General features: G+C 37.9%; 1 protein-coding gene across 1 annotated transcript in view; it reads left to right on the forward strand.

Annotated features, from left to right (window-relative positions):
* The window catches only part of USH2A (usherin), a gene marked incomplete at both ends in the record, with an annotated part of 619,110 nt that overhangs the window by 109,209 nt on the left and 488,746 nt on the right, over positions 1 to 21,155 (forward strand). The window contains 4 exon segments of the mRNA XM_084245562.1: positions 4,512 to 4,707; positions 8,180 to 8,244; positions 8,246 to 8,488; positions 8,492 to 8,828. Coding sequence (XP_084101688.1) covers positions 4,512 to 4,707; positions 8,180 to 8,244; positions 8,246 to 8,488; positions 8,492 to 8,828 — 841 coding nt within the window.

Here is a 21,155-nt window from a genome sequence, read left to right on the forward strand (position 1 = left end):
GAATTCTCAATGTTTATTAAAGTATTACATCATGACCAGCAGTTTTTCCAAGAATGCAAGGTTGGTTTATGTTATCCTTTATGCTAATGCAACAAGCTTCATAGCTCCCATAAAATAATCTGAATAGACATTGAAAACTTCTGAAAACAATCAAAGTTATTTCATAGTATATAGTCTTTTTAACTAAAAATAGAAGAGAATTTCTTCAACCAGAAAATAACATCTGCAGAGAACCTTCAACTAATGTAATAACAGTACATACTAAATATTTTGCCCTTATAACCTGAACAAAACAAGTTTGCTCTTATAACTTCACAGAAATTTGCAGGTTAAATATAGTGCAAAATAGGAAAAACAACATAAGTAATAAGAAAAAAAGCAAATTTGTTATTTACAGAAAATATGGTAGATGCCAAATGAGCAGTGGAAACTAAGCTGTTCCTCAAATCAAGTCCCTCATCCCCATCTGGTCACTCTCCCCATCGTTGTCCTCCACAAAGTCATCCTGAGGTGATTTATAAACTAAATATAATTATGTGCATTGTGTGCTTCCTGTGCAGACATGCCTACAAAAGAAATCCCTGAGGAATATCTGCAGTCAGGTTATTGCAATTTAACCCTTCAAACTCTGGAGTGATCAATGAGATTGGGTAGCAATAAAGAGGTATGTTGAAGCCACTTCCAAGGAGTTGCTCTTTTTTGGCTAGCAATTGCTTGTACTTGGTTGATAAGAAAAAACAAAAAATAAGGCCTCCTTGGTGGCGCAGCAGTTGAGCGCTGGGTTGCGAAGCTGCCCGTAGCTTCTGCAGCGCCGGTTCGATCCCCGGCTGCTCCCTGGCCACAGGAGGAGGGTCCCACATGCTGCGCAGACCTCTCCTGCCACCCACTGCTCCCCTCAGCAGTGTACTTCTGTCCTTCTGCCTGCTTTGCTCCCTGCTCTGGCTCTGGTGAATTCTCTCACCCTCCTGCGCTTCTGACTGTACCCAGTGCTTGTATAAATAAATAATTACTTTGTATAGTTTGCCTAGTTATTCCCCGAGTAACATCCTTAAAAAACTATAGCATAATATAAAGACCAAAAACTTGATTTTAATAGTAAAAAAAAACCAAACAAATAAATAAATCTTCAAAAATAGAGATTTTTTTTTTTAACTAAAGTACATGCTCGTATTTTCTGCATACACAGAGGTCCAGTCTCTTCACCTCCCCTTCAAAATGCCCTAAGAGAATCATTGTCAGAACTAGAGAGGATGAATGTTAATTTGATAGTTTATTGAATGGATTAGGGAAGAGAAGAGACTCATAGATATTATTCCAGGTACAATTGCTCAGTTATGATAGCAATGCTGAAAGGCATTGGTCATGTAATATGACCTTCTACAACCCACAGGGCATCTTGTAGGTGATCAAACATTGGTTGAGTGACATTGTGAATGAATGTGTTCCTCAACAGGGAAGAATGGAAATAAAGAATTTCTATAAATGAAAAAATGAAAAACCTTTAGTCTATAAAAGGAAAGCCTATTCTAAAGAATGTATTCATTGATTAAAAGATTTCTTTTTGTCCTCACTTGTATTTCTTTTCTGATCAAATGAAACACACTAAATCCAATTTAATTTTCAGGGCAGACTTCCTGTTCTTAAACTTTTGAATTTGCTTTTTAAATTCTTTGTTTGGCATCATCAACATTACCTCACTGGCTTTTAGTGAGTTCTGCGAGAAGATGTAATCTATAGAACATTAGGTTTTCTCTACTTTCAGCCAAAGGAGTGCTTAGGAAGACATATTTCTGCTGTTTAAAAGGCGTTGCTTTAAATTGCTTTAAAAATATAGTGTCTGTTACATGGAAAGCCTCTGATAAATATTAACTGTGCTCACCTAATTTATTAGGAGTTGTGTGGAAATCTATAGAAAGGGACCAAAGCAGAGAGAGGAGACCTGGGCAATACCCTGAGGTGGGAGCCCCTCTATCATGTTCCAGGAGGAGAAGAGGCCACATAGATAATCCATGCAGGCACTGCTTCTTAGGAGAAGGCTGTGTGAATTATTTATTCATATTAAATAATACTGTATATCTTAGAGCGAAAATATTACCCAGAATAAAGAAGGTTGTATTGCAAAAGAGTGTAATTGTCAACAGAATATAACAATTTCTAACATTTATATACCAAACAACAGAGGTTTAAAATACACAAGTCAGTAACTGAGAGAACTGACAGGAGAAATACACAAATCCACAATGATAGGCAAAAATCCCAATACCTCTCTCAATAATTAATAGAAACCTGACAGAAAACCACTAAATATTAAAATTAGAACAACACTATCAACTGACTTGACCTGATTGACATTTATAGTCAAAAAACAGCAGGATGTACATGTTTTCCTTGTCTACACAAAACACCAAAATAGATTAAGTTCTGGGTCATAAATCAAGGCCCACCGGTGCTAATTGGGAAGAAGAAGCCTTTGCAAATCTCTAGGAAACTAAGGAGTTAGAAACTGCAAAGCTCATGCTTCTTTCACCCTGTCTTTAGAAAGCGTAATACATTTTATTGTTTTCAAAAAAGGTCTCCTTTTCTTAAAATTGAGTTGTGGCTGAGTTTCACCTCAAGAATCAGAGGGCAGAGTTCTCAGGTGGCAAGAAGAGTCCAGAATGAAAGAAGCAGAAATTTAGGGTCAGGGTGACTGTGAGAATACCAATATCCATAGACTTGTAGGGAATTTAAAAGTACTTGATCTTTCAAGGAAAGAGAATTTGGCTAACAGGCAGGCTTTTGCAGTCTTCAGGAGTCAGGGAAGCTCCAACTGATGCATCAGATTTAAAGAAGAATATAACAATATATAAACTTTTGGCACAGAATATACTTTCATTTCTCTTTACCATTTTTACTCTTCATTCTTCTTGATCTTTGAAGGAGTGCTCTTACCTGTAGGCAGTGTGCAAGGTTACTGTTTGACAGAAATGTATGTCCAGTCCCTCAAGGCACTCGCTATCTGGAGAGTGCCTTGGAGTGCTTTGGAGAACAAGACAAATACATGTGAAGCAACAGTAAAGAAAAGAGGATCGTTATAGAGTAACGGACTTGAAGTGTCATAAGTGCAGGGACCTGTTAGATTTTCATGAGTATGCATAGCACACGTGCATCAGTGGATGCCTTTTATTTTTGCAGGTCAGACCAAGTCCCTATTTTCAGGAATGGTTTCCAGGTCTGATGTGAGTGCGATGGGAAACAGCCAGGGGCCACAGGCAATTCATGGTCCTTCAATGTCTTTCTGCACCTGTGTCTTTGATACTTGCATTCCTTAGTAACTACAGCAACATCTGGTGCCTGTATACACCTTTACTTTTCACAGTATTGGAAAATTTCTTATCAATTGTTTTATCCTTACACAGTGATTACAGTGAGTCCCTATTTCTCAGATGAGGAAAAATGAGGCTGTGTTAGATTTTAAAAAGTTCTTTAAAAATGCTTCTCTCCATCTTTGTCACTAAATCTCAAACTTATGTGATATTTTGAATATCCCTAAGGTCAAAGGTAAGTCAACTATATCTTTCATGTGTAGGTCCCTTGCCTGTGTGAAAACCCTGCTTCATTGGGTGGAGAGCTGACTTCAGCCCCCAGTGAAAGGATTTCGAGGAGAAATGTCAGTGACCTCATAAGAGATTTGATGTCTGAATCTACTCCTTTATTAAATTTCTCATATGCACATTTCATATTTTATGTGCGTATGTTATATTATGAACGGCGTTAACTCTTAATTAGCTTTATTTAACCAATATAGTGTTTTCTACTTACAGAGTTGATGAATATTCTATATTTTATGTATTTTCATTCTCAAATGGCATGAAGAGGAAAAATACAGACTTTTCAACTCTTTTGCATGCTAAGACTTAAAACAAGTAACTTTTTTTTGGGGGGGGGCATTTTTCCTATACAGTACAAATCAGCTAAATATGCTGGGTGTAGTGAAGTAATGCAATCAATGAATCATTGATATGCTGAAATAGTCCTCGAGGAGAATAGTATGGAAAGAAAAAGTGCTTTAGGCAAAAAACTTTATTGTAAATATTGTTAAAACCATGATAGGATGATGATATTAGTGAAAGATTTTTAATATAAGCACCTAGCATCTATAAAATAAGTTTGGATCAATGAGACAGTCCATGAGAGGGATGAAGCAGAACAGTGAAGTTGTGAAGACTAACTTAACTACTTACTTTTCTATTTTCAGTCTCCCCATCACTATATTTTGATTTCTTTATATGGTGCTTAATGCCTAATTCCACTTTTCCCTTTCAGGCATCCACTTATTTTCATTCAGTTCTGTATATTCATCCTGCTGCAACCTCCTGTGTTTTTGTGTCAAAAGGGAAAATACCCCACTAGCTTCTTGTCTGTTTAACATTTAAACTTTTTTCTCTCTCCCTCCCTGTCATGTACCTAATGAGCAAATTATCTAAAAATAGATATGTTCATCATTCTACAAAATGTTGTATCTTCTCTAGATTGGAGGCCAGTGTAATTGTAAGAGACATGTGTCTGGCAGACAGTGCAATCAGTGCCAGGATGGATTCTACAATCTGCAAGGGCTGGATCCTGATGGCTGGCGGTCCTGCGATTGTAATACCTCTGGGACGGTGGATGGAGCTATTACCTGTCACCCAAATTCAGGCCAGCACAAGTGCAAAGCCAACGTCATTGGTATGTGTAATGCAAAAGTTTACAGTCATATCTCTATTATCATCTAGAATAAAATTCTCTGTTTGATTTCTTAACTGAAGAATAAAGCAAAATTCCTTTCTCAAGGCAGACAGCCAAAAGAAAAAATTTGGATGAAATTAACTGTCTAAAAATGATTAAATTAATAATTCTATCAAACTGCAGCTTGAAACTTAGTTTAATCAACCCTTTAGAAGTTTGTTTTTTTTTTTTATATTCTGTAGATTCCTTAGTTTACTTGGTCCCTTACTAATAAGTCATAGAAAAATATAATTTGCTTACTACATAGATGTTTCTTTTAGAAAATTAGCACTTTTTCAAAATGGCTTATATTTAATGAGTTCTAAGCAAATCATTTCCATGCTAGTTTTCTTAATAGACCAAAATAAATGGATTTTTTCAAAATATTCTGTGCTACAGGGTCCTTTGTGATAAATCTTTCCAATTTTTTTTCTATTATATTTCTTTGAACTGTTCCTATGAAATGCAAAATAAGTCAACATAATTCCACAGATCATGTATATTGCTAGGTTAGTTATAAAAGGCCACATAATTTTAATTTTGTAATTCAATACCAAGCTGATTATAATAAACAGCTACCTTCGGTGTTATTTATCATTTTTTTATATAAGACGTGCTTTTTTGTTTGTTACTCCCACAGGTATTTTTCAGAAATTAGATTTGATTATAGCAATTTATTACATCCAACATTTTTGAGGGGAACCACAGCCACATAAGGACAAAATTTATCAAGTGCCCAAATGCACTATGTACATAATGCACTTGAAATTTTGATATATGAGAATATTATGAGAGGAAAGTTTGCTGATGAAGTGAGTCTCATATTGTAGCTGAGCGTGTCTTGGTTTGTGTAGGAAGTTTAAAAAAGACCTTTGCCTTTCTATTGTCATTCGAGCCTCCTAGACTTCCAAGGTTTTTCTAACACTGACCTCAACCTTGTAATAAAAACATGCCGGCAGGGATGGTGTGCTACTGCTACCTCAGTCCGCATCACCCTTTATTTCTGCGATACAATGCCAAAGTTAATTTTTATCTTTTGTCTGTGTAGATCCACCTACATCATTTTATACATTTCTGCCAGACAAGAGATTCATTTTAATTTAATAAAAATTATGTCAATGTGTTTGATGGTATTACATATGATTTCTCTGGTTAGAAAAAGAGCACATCAAAATCTTGAACATCCCTAGCCCTTACACAATTCAAGCATGTAAAAAGTAACTTTTCAGACAAAATATGGCCAAGCATTACCAGAGATGCTGAAAGAATCCTAAGACCTTTGCATTCCATCCATATGGCATCCATTGTTCTTTCATGTGAGATATATTTTAAATTCAAAATGTGCAAACATGTTTAAAGAAAGAACTTCATGGAAAATGAAATGCTACTTATCTATATCAATGGAATCTTCTCTATCCGGAGCATAGGGAAGGAAAAAAAAAAATCCAAATTTACTCTTTACTTAGAATTTGTTATCACCTCTTTGCCATATATTTCTTTTATTGGTTGAGCCAGCTAGCATTCTGCTGAAAAATACAAAGATCTTTACATTTGATGATGAAATCATCATTATGATATTATTTCTATAGTTATTTCCATACATCCAATGTTTTTAATAAAAATAGGTATTTTATATATATTTCTTTTCTTAATGGGATTAGCAAGTAACCTTATTCAATTTTGCTTTAATATGATTAAAAGAAAAACCAGAAAATATAAGTGTATGTTGTATATGCTTCAGAAAGCAGACTGGTAGAGTTAACAAAACTGCTAAATCTTACTAATGATTCTATCACCAGTAAAATACATTAGCACCAATAATTTTATTAAAGTAGGTCATTCATCTAGAATAAAAAGGGGGAAGAATGTGAATTAAATGCCAAGTGTGCTAACTCGCCTGTACTTGTTAACACCGAATGTGATGCCCTGTAGGCTTTCCCGAGTATCGTCAGGAATAGATTACCTGTCAGGAATATGTATGGCATATTCAAATAAGCACTGCGCATATTTTTAAAACTGATATGATATGAATCCATGTAGACCAATTTTAATAGTTCAAAATGAGTCATAATTCTTGTTAACAATACAGTTATTTTTAAAATTTGCAGCAATAGTAGTCCTTTTTTATTTTCCTTATTGAAATTAAATGATATGCCTTGGGTGAGCCATTCATCACTGTTAAAGACTTGCCTTCCTCTGGAGTTCTTGAATCTTTACCCATATGTACATATAGAGTATGCATTTTCTTCCAGTTTAGGAAATGCTTTTCTAATTGTGAGTTCCTGGGTGTATTTTTGACGTTTTAGGACTAATGTTTTTTTATTGCTATAATAGCTTGAAATAAATGTTTCAATGGATTCAATCCCACATCACCAGTTATTTAAATTCAGGGATAAGGGAAGCATATCTACCAGAAGTATTTTGCATCTCAGTGTTATTGTTCTAAAGAATTTCTTTAGTCCTTTGCCTTGCTATACGCTTTTTGAAATTAACCTAAGTTGTCAGAGCTTTAAGTTTAGGTGATAAAACACTTTTCTGTATGAAATGTGTATCTGTGCTCCTTTAAATAGTAATAATACATACAGCAGAATTTACTTAGTGTTTAAAGAAGCATGTTCTGAATCACGCAATATGACAAGTAATGTGATTGCTTTATGAGCCAAGGAGAGTATAATTTATATTAATTGAAAATGACAAAACATAAGAGCACGTATAAGCATTCAAATAATAGTTGTTCTGCATGAGTTTTATTTACATTAACTATTTAAATATGTGACATTCAAAAGTAAGTATATATACTCTTATCACAAAAACGGTTACCTGTGTAACATTTTATTAAACATTTTTAGGGCATTCTAATTTCAAGGAAAATAATGTGGGAATTTGCGTTCTTCTGTATGGCTTTAAAATGGGCATTCTCTTAATATAAGATAATAGTTTTAATACAATTAAATATTAGTTTTAAAATAACACTTTTAACATTTTATAAAGTTAGATTTATTAAGGTAATGCTGATCTACATCACAGTATATGTATGAGGGTTATAGGTGTACACATTTAAATTGTATGTTATTTCATACACACCCACCATCAGAGCCCCAGTAATTACCCACATCCACATCCCACCACATCCATCTTTTAATATTTTTTAAAGAGGGAGGAAGAGGCAGCATTTGCAGTAAGAATTTTTTGGAGTAAGCAACAAATATATAAAATGTTATAAAGCACATTGCAAAAATGGGCTTGTACATAAATGCATTAGATCTTGTCATTAATTTTTTGTTTTTGCATTTTTGGCATTTTTAAAAAAACACTCAACATTTTGTTTCTGCATCAAATGTGGGCAGGAGTATTGTTTGTGATTCAGCTAACCTGAAAGTTTGAATGGAATAATTTTCCTTTCCTTACCTTTTTAAACACATTTTGTCATTAGGACTTAGATGTGATCTTTGCAATTTTGGATTTAAATTTCTCCAAAGTTTTAATGATGAACATTGTAGATGGACCCTGCCATTGTAACCTCCATGGCTCGTTGGACAAACTCTGCAATGTTCTTTCTAGCCAGTGCAAGTGCAAAAAGGAAGCCAGAGGACTTCACTGTGACACTTACAGAGAACACTTGTATGGCCCAGATGTCACCAGGTGTAAGGCCTATGACAGTGATGCAGCAGGATCCCTCCCTGGGAGTAACTGTGATGGCAGGACTGGGCAGTTCACCTGCCAGCCCGATGTAGGAGGGAGATAGTGCAATGCATATTTGGAAGAATACTTTTACCTGCAACAAAGCAAGTCTTTCTTCTCTCTGCTTTGTAACTGTGCTAAGGCTGGGACCATCAGCAATTCTTTGCTGTATGACACATCAATGAGACAGTGTTCTTGCAAATTAGGAGTCCCAGGTCCTCTCTGTGATCAGTTTGAGCCTCACAGGTACAATTTGACCACTGGCATTTTCCAAGACTTCCAGGTGTGTGAGTGTGACTCCTTAGGGACATATCCTGGGGCCATCTGTGACCCAGTCAGTGGCCAGTGTCCATGTCTGCCTAATTGTCAAGGAAGAAGGTGTGATGATCAGTGTCAACCAGATAAGTGAGGAATGCGAGCTTTAGGACTTAGATATGAGCTCTGCAATTTCGGATTTAAATTTCTCCGAAGTTTTAATGATGATGGTTGCGGAGGCTTTCTTGTCACTCTCCTGTATCAGGTGATATCAGGTTACTGCTCTTTGTTCCTGGGTTGGAACTTCTAGAAATTTGATCTCCAACATTGGTGCTAGGCTTTCATCCTTGTCCAACACAGATAGAAATGTTTAATGTGCTCAAAATCATGATACATGTTTGTGTTTCAATTTGGGAGGTGACCCTTTAGGTTAATGTCAATCAATCAGACAGTTCATAATTGACACATATTTAATTTCTCAACTTGAAATAAATCTTTAAGCAACTAAAAAAAAGCCAAGCCATGCAAGAATAAATTTCATTTTTCTAGAGGACAAAAAACTTGAATAGATTATCTATACAATTGCAAATATTTAGTCAACGAACTAATAATACTGAGCAAAAATGACCATGGCATCAAACTAATAAAATAAATACCTGTTTAGTTCTGCTGTAGTCACCATTCTGTCTGTTTCCCAACTGGAGGAGAGATGGAGTCCATCTATGGCTTTTCCCCCCCAACATAGGATTTTAACTAAAACAATGATTTTCCTTATAAATTCATCACAATATCATCATAAATATAGGCATTTATCACTGTTCAGCCACTGCACTAATTGTTATCCTGTTCACCAAGGTCAGCTTGAGTCACCTGAGCCTGTGAAGTGGCGGGTAATGCAAATTCAGAAGTGAGGGACCTGTCAGGGAAGGGTGGAACCAACGTCATGTCTTACATGATAAGGAATCCAGCTGAGGAGAATAAACAAGTCCCTTTCTTTTGACATTGGTCAGTGTGACAAGTAGACCCAGAGAAACAGAGAGAAATTGATGTACTGTTCATTCTTTTTTAAGGTACAGTATCAGAAAATAATTTGAAGTAGCTTAAACCTAAATGGAGTCTACATTATCACTGAGCTCCCCCACAAACACTGACTGGGAGTGATGCATTGAGGACTCAGAAGTTAGGGAGCTCCCACTGGTATACATTCATTCGTTCATTCATCTATTCATTAATTCATTACCCTCACTCCCTCTGTGCAGAGAGACTCCCTGCTTCTTTCTCCTCTGGGTGAGGAGAGAGTTTGCTTATAGTTGTATTTCCAATTCTACAAAATCTTATTGGTTAAATTTCCAACAGGGAAGTTCTGAGTGACTTGGTTTTGTCGGGATGTCTACTTCTGAGCTTGTTCACAGTGGTCAGGGGTGTCAGGTCACATGACTCCTTGGGGCAGAACCAGGTAGTAAGTAGCCCAGAAAACAGGAAGGTAACCCAGAGCTGGGCCCATGGCCAGCATGGCAGCCACAACACATCTTTTAGCTTTGGATTCATCCTTCCAAATTTGCAATCAATTCTTTTATATTCTCAGATGATGCTTTTTTCCTATTTGTTAATATCTTCAATTTTGTAAATAAGGTACTTGGTGGTCTCCTTCAAAAATAACTGGGATTTATTTAACCCCCTTCTAAGTAAACCAGCACAAGCTGATTGACCAAATGTTATAGACATTGACTGATGGTCTATTGCTAAATTTCATTGTGTGGTTTGTGTCTGACCTAGGAAACAGTCACACAACAAAGCTAGAGAGCCCCTGGATTCTTCTGTGGGATGATTTATTCAGTGGGGGATAAAATGAGCAGGTAGCTTTCTTTTTGAAAGTTTTTGTGCCTAGAAATAGATAAGAGATTCCTAGAAAACTAAGCAGAAGCACATTTTCAAGAAAGGAAATACAACCAGGGCATATTCTATGGCAGAGCTGTGAAATAGGTTTATGTAGTCATAATAAGATAATCTTTGCATATTGGCTTAGCTAAGTGGAGGGTTTGTTGAGAAAAGGACTTCAGGAGCTAAACACTCATATTTTAATCGTCTGTGTTTTACAAGTTGAAGTAGAACAATAGAAATAAAAGCCAGATAAAATATCTATAGGAATTGAAGGTGGTTTCTCTGGGCAGGGAGATTCCTGGAAGAAGAATGGCTCCTTGGACTGCTATTGATATTTTAGATCATTGGGCCTTTAAATTCTTTTTGAATCTAGAAAGTGTCTGCCTGTAAATTTTGAGGAAAGTACAAGTTAAGTTTGAAATTAAAATATTGGAAATCATTCTTAGTGTTCCTCCACTTCATGTTTTCCTCTCTCTTATTTTGTCCTCTTTCTTGATTTCAGCAACTTAGCCTCCTTCTTAGGCTGTTTGCCTAGGCACAGATGTCACAAAACTCCTCTGAAAACGCTTGTGGCAAATTGTCCTCTCTTTTAAGGATGCTACAGAATGGAAATCATCATTCATGAAAATAATGATCATATTTAAAGCATACTTGCATTTGTTTACAGGAACACTTGTTTAATTGCCCTTGTTAGTCTCAGTATCTTTAGAGTAAGGATTATTTTATTTAAGTTGCATATCCATGATTCTAATATAAATCCTTGTACTCTATACACACTCAGTCAGCAATGTGTTTAATTGAAGATGGTGAGAAATAATCAGTTTTAAGAAGGGCATCTGTACTAAATAGGGTTTTTCAAAGAGACAGAACCAATAGGAGGTGTGCGTGTGTGTGTGTGTGTTCTCATATTTGGGATTTTTTCCACTGAATATATCAGTCTACAAGGAGTCTCCAAATTCCTTGATCTTCTAGTTACATTGCACAGTTTGAGCCTTAGTCTTACTTTCGCATGTGTGCCGAGGCATTCCTACACATGTCTCTGTGTTGGATACCCTATATTCTATTTTCACAATCTTTGTGTTGTTTTTTCCTTCTTGTATATTTTTAGTTTTGTAATGGGGAGAACACATCCTCCAACAACATCTTAAAAGGAGTTATAGTGGTGATAAGTTGATTTTCTTTTTAGAATGCTATATGTCTAAAATGATCTCTATTACACTCTGATAGCTATGTGGAATTTTATCACTATTTAGAATAACTTTCAAGCATTTTAAGTTATTTCACTGTTACCTTCCATCATTGCCAATCTGATTTTTTGTTGTCTTTTACATTCTAGAGGCTCCTACCCATAAACACCTTCATGGTCTTGACTAGGGTTTGACCAAACACCTGGGCACTGGGCCTTGTTGGGTTGCCACATATACCCAACCATCACAGGTGCTATGAGCCCTGTGGACACTGCAACACGTCATCCCTTTACGTCCAGCCCAAGCTCTCTCTGATTTAACCCCTAAAAAGAAACACAGTCTTCCCTCAAAATGCAAATGGGAGAAACTTCTGGTTGGAAAGGACTAACCACATGTCTCCCTTTGAAACAGAATAAATGGGAATAAGCTGATGACCTGTCTGTTGTGTCCTCACCATGTGCTGATTAGTGGAAAACATGATTCAAAAATAGGCACATGGGGAGAAATAACAGTAATAGGATTTGTACAGGGAGTGAGGAAAGGGAAGAGAGAGGGGAGAATGAATGAATGAATGAATGAATGAATGAATGAATGAATTTGTGGGCCAACACGTTTGAATGCTGTCTGTCCTATCCTAGGTAGTGACTGTGGTACAAAATCCAGAATACAAGCAGGAGGCTGTTGTGCCCAATGGCAGCTGGCTTGTTCAGCATGGCAAGCTGGGACCAACTACATGGAAGAAGGGACCATTCCAGAGATCAGAAGTGGAGGGCCAGCACCATAGGACAAGCTGATGATGGCCACCAAGAGACCAACCCCCTGTGTTCTGGCCCTTTAAAATCTTCTGGCCATTCTGCTCCTCCCATTGCTCCCGATAGCCCCTGTTCTTGTAGCTGTGGGCTTTTGAGTCCAGAAAGCTCCACTGTCTATCTTCTAGCTGTTAGTCCCAGCCACATTCCTGATTGCAGGACAGGGCCAGGATATTCAGGAAGGCAGTGGGCCTACCCACTGCATCTACCATTCATACTCACCACATGTGGCATGAGGGCACAGGAGCTGCTGGACTTGATAACATGGCCATGAGCTCAGCATGCCAAGTCTCATAGAGTTTGGCTGCCACACCAGCCAGGATGGCTCAAAACACTGCTCTGAAGAGGGAGCCAGTAGCTGTTGTTGGCTATTTTCCCCCTCAGCTTGTCCATGCAACTGATGGCTGATAAATAGGATGTAGAGCACCCACAGAAAGCCATGCATGCTCGGGGGTGGGGGAGGGTGTAGCAATGGCACACCCAGGTCAGTCTTGTCTGCCTCACAGATGCCCATGCAGGTGACGGGCAGCAGACTGAGTCAGCCCCATGCAATGCTAGGGCTTGGCAGCTGTGAAGGGACCAGAAGTCCCAGAGTAGAACAGCCAGGGCGAGGACATCATCTTGTAGGCTGCTTCGCCAACAACCAGACTTCAGAAACTTCTGGAACCTTCAGTTCTAAACCTTTCTTTCCAGAGTTAGGTAAACAATCAATGAGCTTGCTGTGGGCCTCTCCATGGCAAATGCCTTGCTTGTTGTCCTCTGTTTTTGGATACCATCTCATCTATTTTTTTTCTTTTTATTTCATTTTGGGGATTTCAGGAAGGAACAATTGTTCAATCGACCATGCTTAATTGAAAATGTTATCCTGATCACCCTGCGTTATAATCTTCTTCAGGCCAGGCCCTTCCAGTTGTGCTTGACTCCTTTTTACACAACTCTGATCTCTTCTATCAAAATAGATCTTCTCTGTTTTTCCTTTAAGTTGTCTAAAATTTGACCACTTCTCGACACCTTAGCTTCCTGTCCCAAGCCACTTTTACCTTTTCCTGGACCATGTGACTAGCATCTTGACGTCCATTTCTGCTCACTCCTTTATCCTTCTCTGGTCACTTTCAGCACACAGTTAAAATTCTGCTGTTCAAACATCATTGGGATCATCCACTCTGCTCCCTAACTGCGTTTCATCACAGTTAGCACAGGACATAGTAAGGACAGGACTGCAGTGACCCATGGCAAGTCCAGGAGCTCTCGGATATCATTTCCATGAGTTTCAGATCACCTGTTCCTCTCCAGCTATCAAGTCTCATCACTGTTGCTCAGATTGCCCTGGGCCCTATCCCAGGCATGTAGAGCAGTGCAGGCATCCCTCACTTTTCAAAAGTCCCCATTATTCATTCAGCTTTGCTTTTGTGAAAGACCTGCACTGGCACCTAACTCTGCCTCTGACACCAAGGAGGATTTTTGCATTCACAGAAAAAGGTGACAAGAAAAAGAGCATCTGTGTTGGTTTTACAGCAGCCATTCTAGAAGCAGAGTTGCCCCCAGCAGCGAGACCAGTCCCACCAAGCTTCTTCCTCAGAACTACAGGCTGTGCATCATAGTATCCTGACTTTGGTTAGAGGACTGAAATATTTTAGGTTTGTGTATAATTTTTACTATATTTGGGAGGTAATTTTTTGGATTTGGAATCACTCAAAAATGTTTCTGTATAAATGAATGACAATTGGTCCTTTGTATTAATGCTGTTTCAGCTTAAGAAAGGTTCCATAGGAATGCTTTCCCTTTAGAGAGCCAGGGAGACCTGTGTCTCTGAAGTGGATGTTCCATGTATTTCTGTAATTAATGAAGGGTTACAATTTAAAAATACTACACTGGCTTTCTCCTATTTTAAGATACAGGCATGATGCGAGGGCAGAGCAGCTCTTTTCACCATACGTGTAGAAGTTGTGGAATTTTGTCCTATAAGGGAAGAAAGGAAATAGTAGCCTAAGTCTCCAATGTACTTATTTGACAAAGCAAGTATCTGTTCACTTATGTGTAGCATATGGAGAAGTCAGTGCATTTGTGAACCTCTTTTGCTACAGGCATGGGTCAGGGAGCTCCTGCCTTCTTCGAATTTCAAAAGCAATCTTGAATTTTATTTTCTGGTTTTATTGTCTGTTACCATGAAATTTACTTTAAGAAAAGCAACCCTTGTCTCGAAGCATCTTTATCATTGGCAGATGTCTCCCAGTAGCCAGCTGTGCATGTACTCACAAAAAATGCGTTCTGCACCTACAGCTCTCATTCTCCTTCCTTTAACACAGCTGGGAGACCTGCAGCCTGCTGTACAGGGGGAAGCCCCACACCGCTGTGTTTGAGCAGCAGGGCATGGTCAGAGAAGCTTGGGGTAGGAGGGGTGCACCCACTGCCCTGAGCACTTTGCTCCCTTTCCATCTGCGACTGTAAATATTACTGGTCTATAAGAGACAACTTTCATACATTCTTGTCCCACTTTCTTAAAAAACATTATTAAGAAGGTGCATATAATGAAACCTCATGTATTATTAACCTAACCTTCCTATGAATGTACAAGGAATAGGCTTAATTCAACTAAAATTTATAGGCAATTTGTTAAAGCAGCAGTGCCCATTAGAAGGTACATTAGAGCCACATTGGTTTTAATATGCCATTCAATAACTTGAACAGAGGTTAAAAATGCTGCTTAACCTCCATTAAGTATTTTAAAAATGCTTTAATTTAAAATTATTTGGAGTGTGTGTACATATATGAATGTACACATACCCACACTAATAAATATAGCACTAAATATGTTTCCCCAGTCTGTGTTTCCAGTGCTGGATGACCTCGTAACGCTCAGCAGCAGGCACTTAATCAGAGGCCAGGCCGAGAAAGGCAGGAAGGATGTCAAGGCATCCCCAGCCAGTGACCCACCCTTGTCCTTGAGGACTAGAGGCAGAGAGGGTTTATCGAGGACTCTGCAGCTTCAGAATAAAATAACGGCTAATTTATAATGAAAACAGCTTCATGTGACATGTTTTGTGCTAATAGGTCCATTCCTCATGCTTCCCTCTGGTATTTACTTTGGATTTTGTTTTATAATTCATCCAGACTATTAGAAAGTAAAACAAACTATCTTGTTTCATTAAGAAGCATATCATATTTGTTAAGTAATGAGCTCATAAACCAGAATTGCATGCAAGACCTTGCCAATGGAATTGGAATGAGACGGCCGATAGTCCCCATTAAAAATCAGTGCCTTAAAGTTGAGGCCTGATTCTGCCACAGGTACTAGTGTGAAGTCAAACTGCTCTTCACATCGATGTGTGTTGGAGAGAACTGAATCCCAGAATAAGAGCTTTTTCCCTAATAAACCACTAGGAAATCATCATGGGAAATATGGACAGTAATCCTAAGCACTTCTGAAGGGAAAGGATATTGACCAGCCATTGTTTAGACATTAGGAAAATCACACTTTCATAGTCAACTGCCTAACAATAAATGCTGATTATAGCATTTCTGAATGTCTACTCTTTGCTAGTACTTATAATAGGGTCTTATCTGAAAAATTCCAGTTAGTAAGAATAATACTCCTATGATAGGAGGACAGATGTTATTGACATCTCATAGTAGGGAAATGTAATCTGATTAATGAAGAGCCATTACAAATTAAGATTTTTCTCTTTCTAGAAACTGCAACTTGACAGAGTAAAACTTTTAATAAATAATTAATAACTCACTATTTGTCATGAACTGTCACTCAACAAGTGAAGGTGGGTGAACATAGGTGCTCATACAAGTGCTACAACTTTCCCACCATCCAGAAAGTCATCTCAACTCATGAAATCCCATGTTAATGAAAATTAAGTGTGACTAAAAAAGAGTTAGAATGATTTAGAAATGGGGTTATCTCCTCCAAGTAGGAGATATTTTTGAGATGATCACAAATGCACGGAAGAGAGACTTTAGAGTATACATCTCATAATTATTGAAACAGAAAAATGAGAACAGATGATTAATAAATGTTTTGCTGGATCTTACAAATGCATGTCTTTATCTATGCATTTTAATTCTCAAGATATGATCAGAGCTGTTGATATGGTTATATCTGCTGATGTGGTTACTGGAGTTTATTCTTGGAGAACATTTTTGTGGAGATCTTTCAGGATATTCACCAAACTTGGAAAATTAGATTTTCTTTAAAGCAGAGAAGTACTGTAAAATATCTCTTTTAAGCAAGCCTGTGGCGATAGCCTTTGTTATCACAACACAGGAGCCCTGGTTTTGGGGTAACATTATCTTTCTGGAAGTTTTCCACCTGTTTATATGGCAAGGCTCACATTTTACACTGATGGCACCTGAGTCCTAGATATGACTTGCTGCTCAGTCTGACCAGTCTCTCCTGACTCTCAATTTCTGTTTACCATTTTCCTTTTCAGAGTTGAGATCCTCTCCTATTTTAAGGGAAATAGATATGCATCCATCACTCTTCCCATCCACCCATTCAGCCCCACACTCATTTATATATCCATTTCTTTTCAATAAGCCTCTATGGCATACATTGTCAGGCAGCGGAGACTATGGGGTATGAGATATACAGTCATATATATATATGATGGCATTATGGTTCAGTAAGGGAAACTGACTCAGACATAAATATAGTACAGTGTGATAAGTGCAGTATTAGAAATGTACAAAATAGAACAGCAGTAAAGTGAAGGATTGATTCTTGAAGAATGGGGAAAATGGAGAACTTAATTGAGAAAGTAATTCCTGAGCTGGGTCTTAAAAGTAGATAGGAACTGAGCTCTATGAATAATAATTTGAGCATGGTTTTTATAAAAACCATCAACAGAAGAAACATTGTTACTATTTGAGATTTCGCTCTGTCCATAATATTTCCTTCTGAAAATATTGATTTGTAAATCATTGGTAATATAGTCTTGGCTCTCAATGTAAATGAGCTACAGATTCTACCTTAGACTCTTAATATCATGTCCATTCTCTGGTTTAAGGTGAGAGTCATTTCTTCTAAATGGCCTCTAATTAGAGCTTAGCCTCAGTTCTGCCCTCCTTTTCTGAATAAGGCCTAGAGGTTAAACTTGTTTTCTTTCTCCCATTTTAAGACCTTGGCAAAGCCTAGTTGTTCATGGTCCTCAGGAGGGACATTGCTAGTGAATGGGCTCTTCCTTTATGCTCGGGACAGGAACTGTGCTGTGCAAATAAATAGCCACGACAGGAGATTGCACCAGCTACCTTGTTAATGACGTTGAATTCTAAGGACTCTGTAAGGCTTCTCCTGGATAAAGTGTTGGTATTTTATTATATGCATAACTTTTTGCTTTAGTTGCATAATACATTGTTTTCCACAAGAGACTTGTCTTGTTGGGGACCAGGGATTAGCTGAAATAAAACGGGAGGAAAATAATAAACTTTAGTGTGCTGATCTGTGCTAGATACGTGTAAACTCTCAAAACTACCTCATCTCAGGTAATGGCATTGTCCTAACAACGATGTTAAGAGTGTGGTACAAAGTCGTTCATGGAATGAAATCTCAAAAAGATCTGTTCAAATGATACAGGTACAAACATGTGGAACATGAAGTGGAGCTAATGGTGAGAGATCAGAAATGTGTTGAGTTAAAGACAAGAAATTAAGGTCAGTTATCTTTAAGCTACACTCAAGAGTTGAAGTTTAAGTAGGAGGGAAGGGGAAATGGTGTTTTCTATAGTTGGAAGCCATAAAAGGAGAGGTAATGGTCTAGAATTAGACACATTCAGGTAAGGCAAGAGGTAATTGTTGAGCAGGAAGGCACCTGAGTCATCCTAATTAGAACTGCTTAAAAATAGGACAACTAAAATACTGGCGGGATTAACCTTTATAATCACGCTCCTGAGAGGAGGAGGGGAATTAACCCCAAGATGAATTTCAGTGCAGAATCTTCTTTGAAGCCCTCGTGCAGGTCATGGCCCCCTTACAAGCATCAACAACATTTTGTTCCTCTCTGTCTATATGGTTGATTTTTCTATAGCATTCCTTATTCTCCAAAACTGGGACCACCCATTCTTCTTCCAGAAAAGGTCCCCCTATTTAATAAATCATTTCTTGTAAAAATCATCCCTAATTGTTCCAGAATTCTCTGCGGCTCAAAGCTACTACACTAAGTCCAAATTAATTCTGCTTCTAAGTAATTGTGCTAATGGGCAATTTATCCCAATTGGTGAGCTGTTAGTAACTTCATGATGCCATCATCATGAATGTGAGGACCTCGGAGGAACAAAAAGACATGGAATCACAGCTGCAGTGGTCTTGGATGCAAAAAGGAAGCTTAAATTTGTGACTGATTGCATGATGGATTAGATATGAGAATAAATACAAATAGGCATGCCCATACCCTATTTCTAGAAACACCTATCAGGTAAATTGCTGGAAGTGAGTGCAAAGCAGCAAAGGACAACATCTAGTTGTAAGCTACAGTGAAATATAACTGTTAGTTCCTTTGAACTGAATGGCACAGTTTTTGAGCTGCTGCTTTCTTTACTCATGGAGCATAATCTTCATGTTTTGCTTCTTTTGAGGATTTCTAAGAGAGAACACAAAGGCCAAGGACAAGGAAAACAAACGAATTGTTAGATGGCTAAGAAAGAATTCCTTGTGTTCAACAAGAGCCCCAATAGACTAGATAATATAGCATAGCTGCACTTTGTACTCATGCTCTCTCTCGTTCCTTGTCACTGATATTTTGTAAACTTAAATTAGTGCAATTCATTTTTGTTTGTGGAACTTGATGCATTAGAATCTTTTAGTAACCCCCCTCCCCCGTTGCTTCCATGAGAGCCTTGTGATGCAGTGCATGTGTCTGTGTGTAAGTGCTTATATGGGCAGGAACACGCATGGCACACTACACCAAGAACCACCTCTCCCAACTTGCCTCCTTCATCATTCAGGTGCCCAGTGCCTTTCTAATTTCATGCCTGTTGACTTTTACCTAATGGGGTCAAGATATTTTAAGTAATTTGAAAATGTTTTCAATCAGTTATGCTTTTTATTTTGCTGGGAAAATGTGCTTATAATTAATTGAAACTCAGTTTTTTAAAAAATATAGTGCTTGTGGAGATCAATGCCTTTTTAATAAGTTGGCACATTTTTCTTAATTCATCAAATGCTTCTGGACTACCTATTTTGTGCTCTGCGCTATACTGGATGCTGGGGAGACAATTGATTTAATCAAATGAATTTCCTGTCTGCATGGAGCTTGTAATCTGCTGGGAATGAATTTAATTATAATTTCATGAGGACTCCCAAGGAAATAGGGCACTTGGTTTTATAACAGTTGTGTCTAAACTGGCTCAGGGCAGGTTAGTCTAGGAAGTTACGAATCTTAATATGTGTAGGTGAATTAAGCTGGGTATTGGGTCAAACCATTCAAGCAGACTGACCACCCATGTACAGACCTCCAGAACAGAAGGAAGTGTGACTGGAATGAACTGAGTTGAGGCAAGCAGTGGAATGAAGCTAGAGACAGCAGTGCCACCTGAGTGGAGAATTGGAGGCCACCTTAGGGACTCAGAATTCTTTCACAAAAGGAATGAAAAGTCATCAAATAATATTAAGTAGAAGAATGAGTTGTTCAAATTACCCTCTGGAAAGAATCATTTCATGACTAGATCATGCCTCTTCATAGGTCATATGTTCAGAAAACAGGTGCCCAGTACCCTCTTGCCAGGAATTTTATTATGTAAGCCGATGTTTTTGAACCTAAGGTGATGCTAGCTCATCGGGTCCTCTCTGTGCATGTTGCTTTTAATGAGTTTGACTGGAGTCAGGTCTGAATCTTACCCAACAGCTCTAAAATAGCACCCAGGGTCTTCCCTGATGATGCAAATTTGTTTGTAAGCCTCTTGGTCACACCTGCAAATTCAAGAATAGATTGGAGAGGTGAGAGGATACCACTGATGTGCTCGGCTCTGGAGTTCAGTTGCCTCGGTTTGAATCTGAGCTCTGTGGTATGTTAACTCTACATTTTCACAACATTCATTAACTTTCTTAATCTTCACTTTGCTCATCTCAATAGGGAGCACAATAATATGACTGCATTTTTAGCATTACTGTAAGAAGGAAATGAGACAATAAATGGTACATTGTGTGAGCTTATGAAAAATGTGGTAAAGACACTTTAACTCTAGAAAGACGGTGATGTGGAGGGAGAGTAGATTTCAGAGTCCTGGAAATGAATTTCCATAGGATTTAGTAAGCAGCTGGATGAAGGGATAAAGGGGTGTCAGTTTTGGAAAAATACAGGGTTCTGTAACACCACTTTCATAATATAAGCAGATATCATGTGGACGCATGCTTTTCCCCCCAAAAAAAAGTCATGATCAGAAATTCAAATTTAACTGGGTGGCCTGTGTGTTTTTCCTGGATCCCCAGCCAAAGAGGTCTCTGCATTCTGGGCTGTGGGCAGCTGAAGAGATTATGATGTTATTTGCTAAATGGAAATAACCCATGAAAAGGTCATAATGTGGGCCTTAAATAAGCAGAATTTTAGGCACTGGGTAAATACCCAGGTGCACTGTAAATTATTTAATCAGCCTTT

This window comes from Talpa europaea, assembly GCF_964194135.1.
Source record: "Talpa europaea genome assembly, chromosome: 10".
Taxonomy (NCBI): Eukaryota; Metazoa; Chordata; class Mammalia; order Eulipotyphla; family Talpidae; genus Talpa; species Talpa europaea.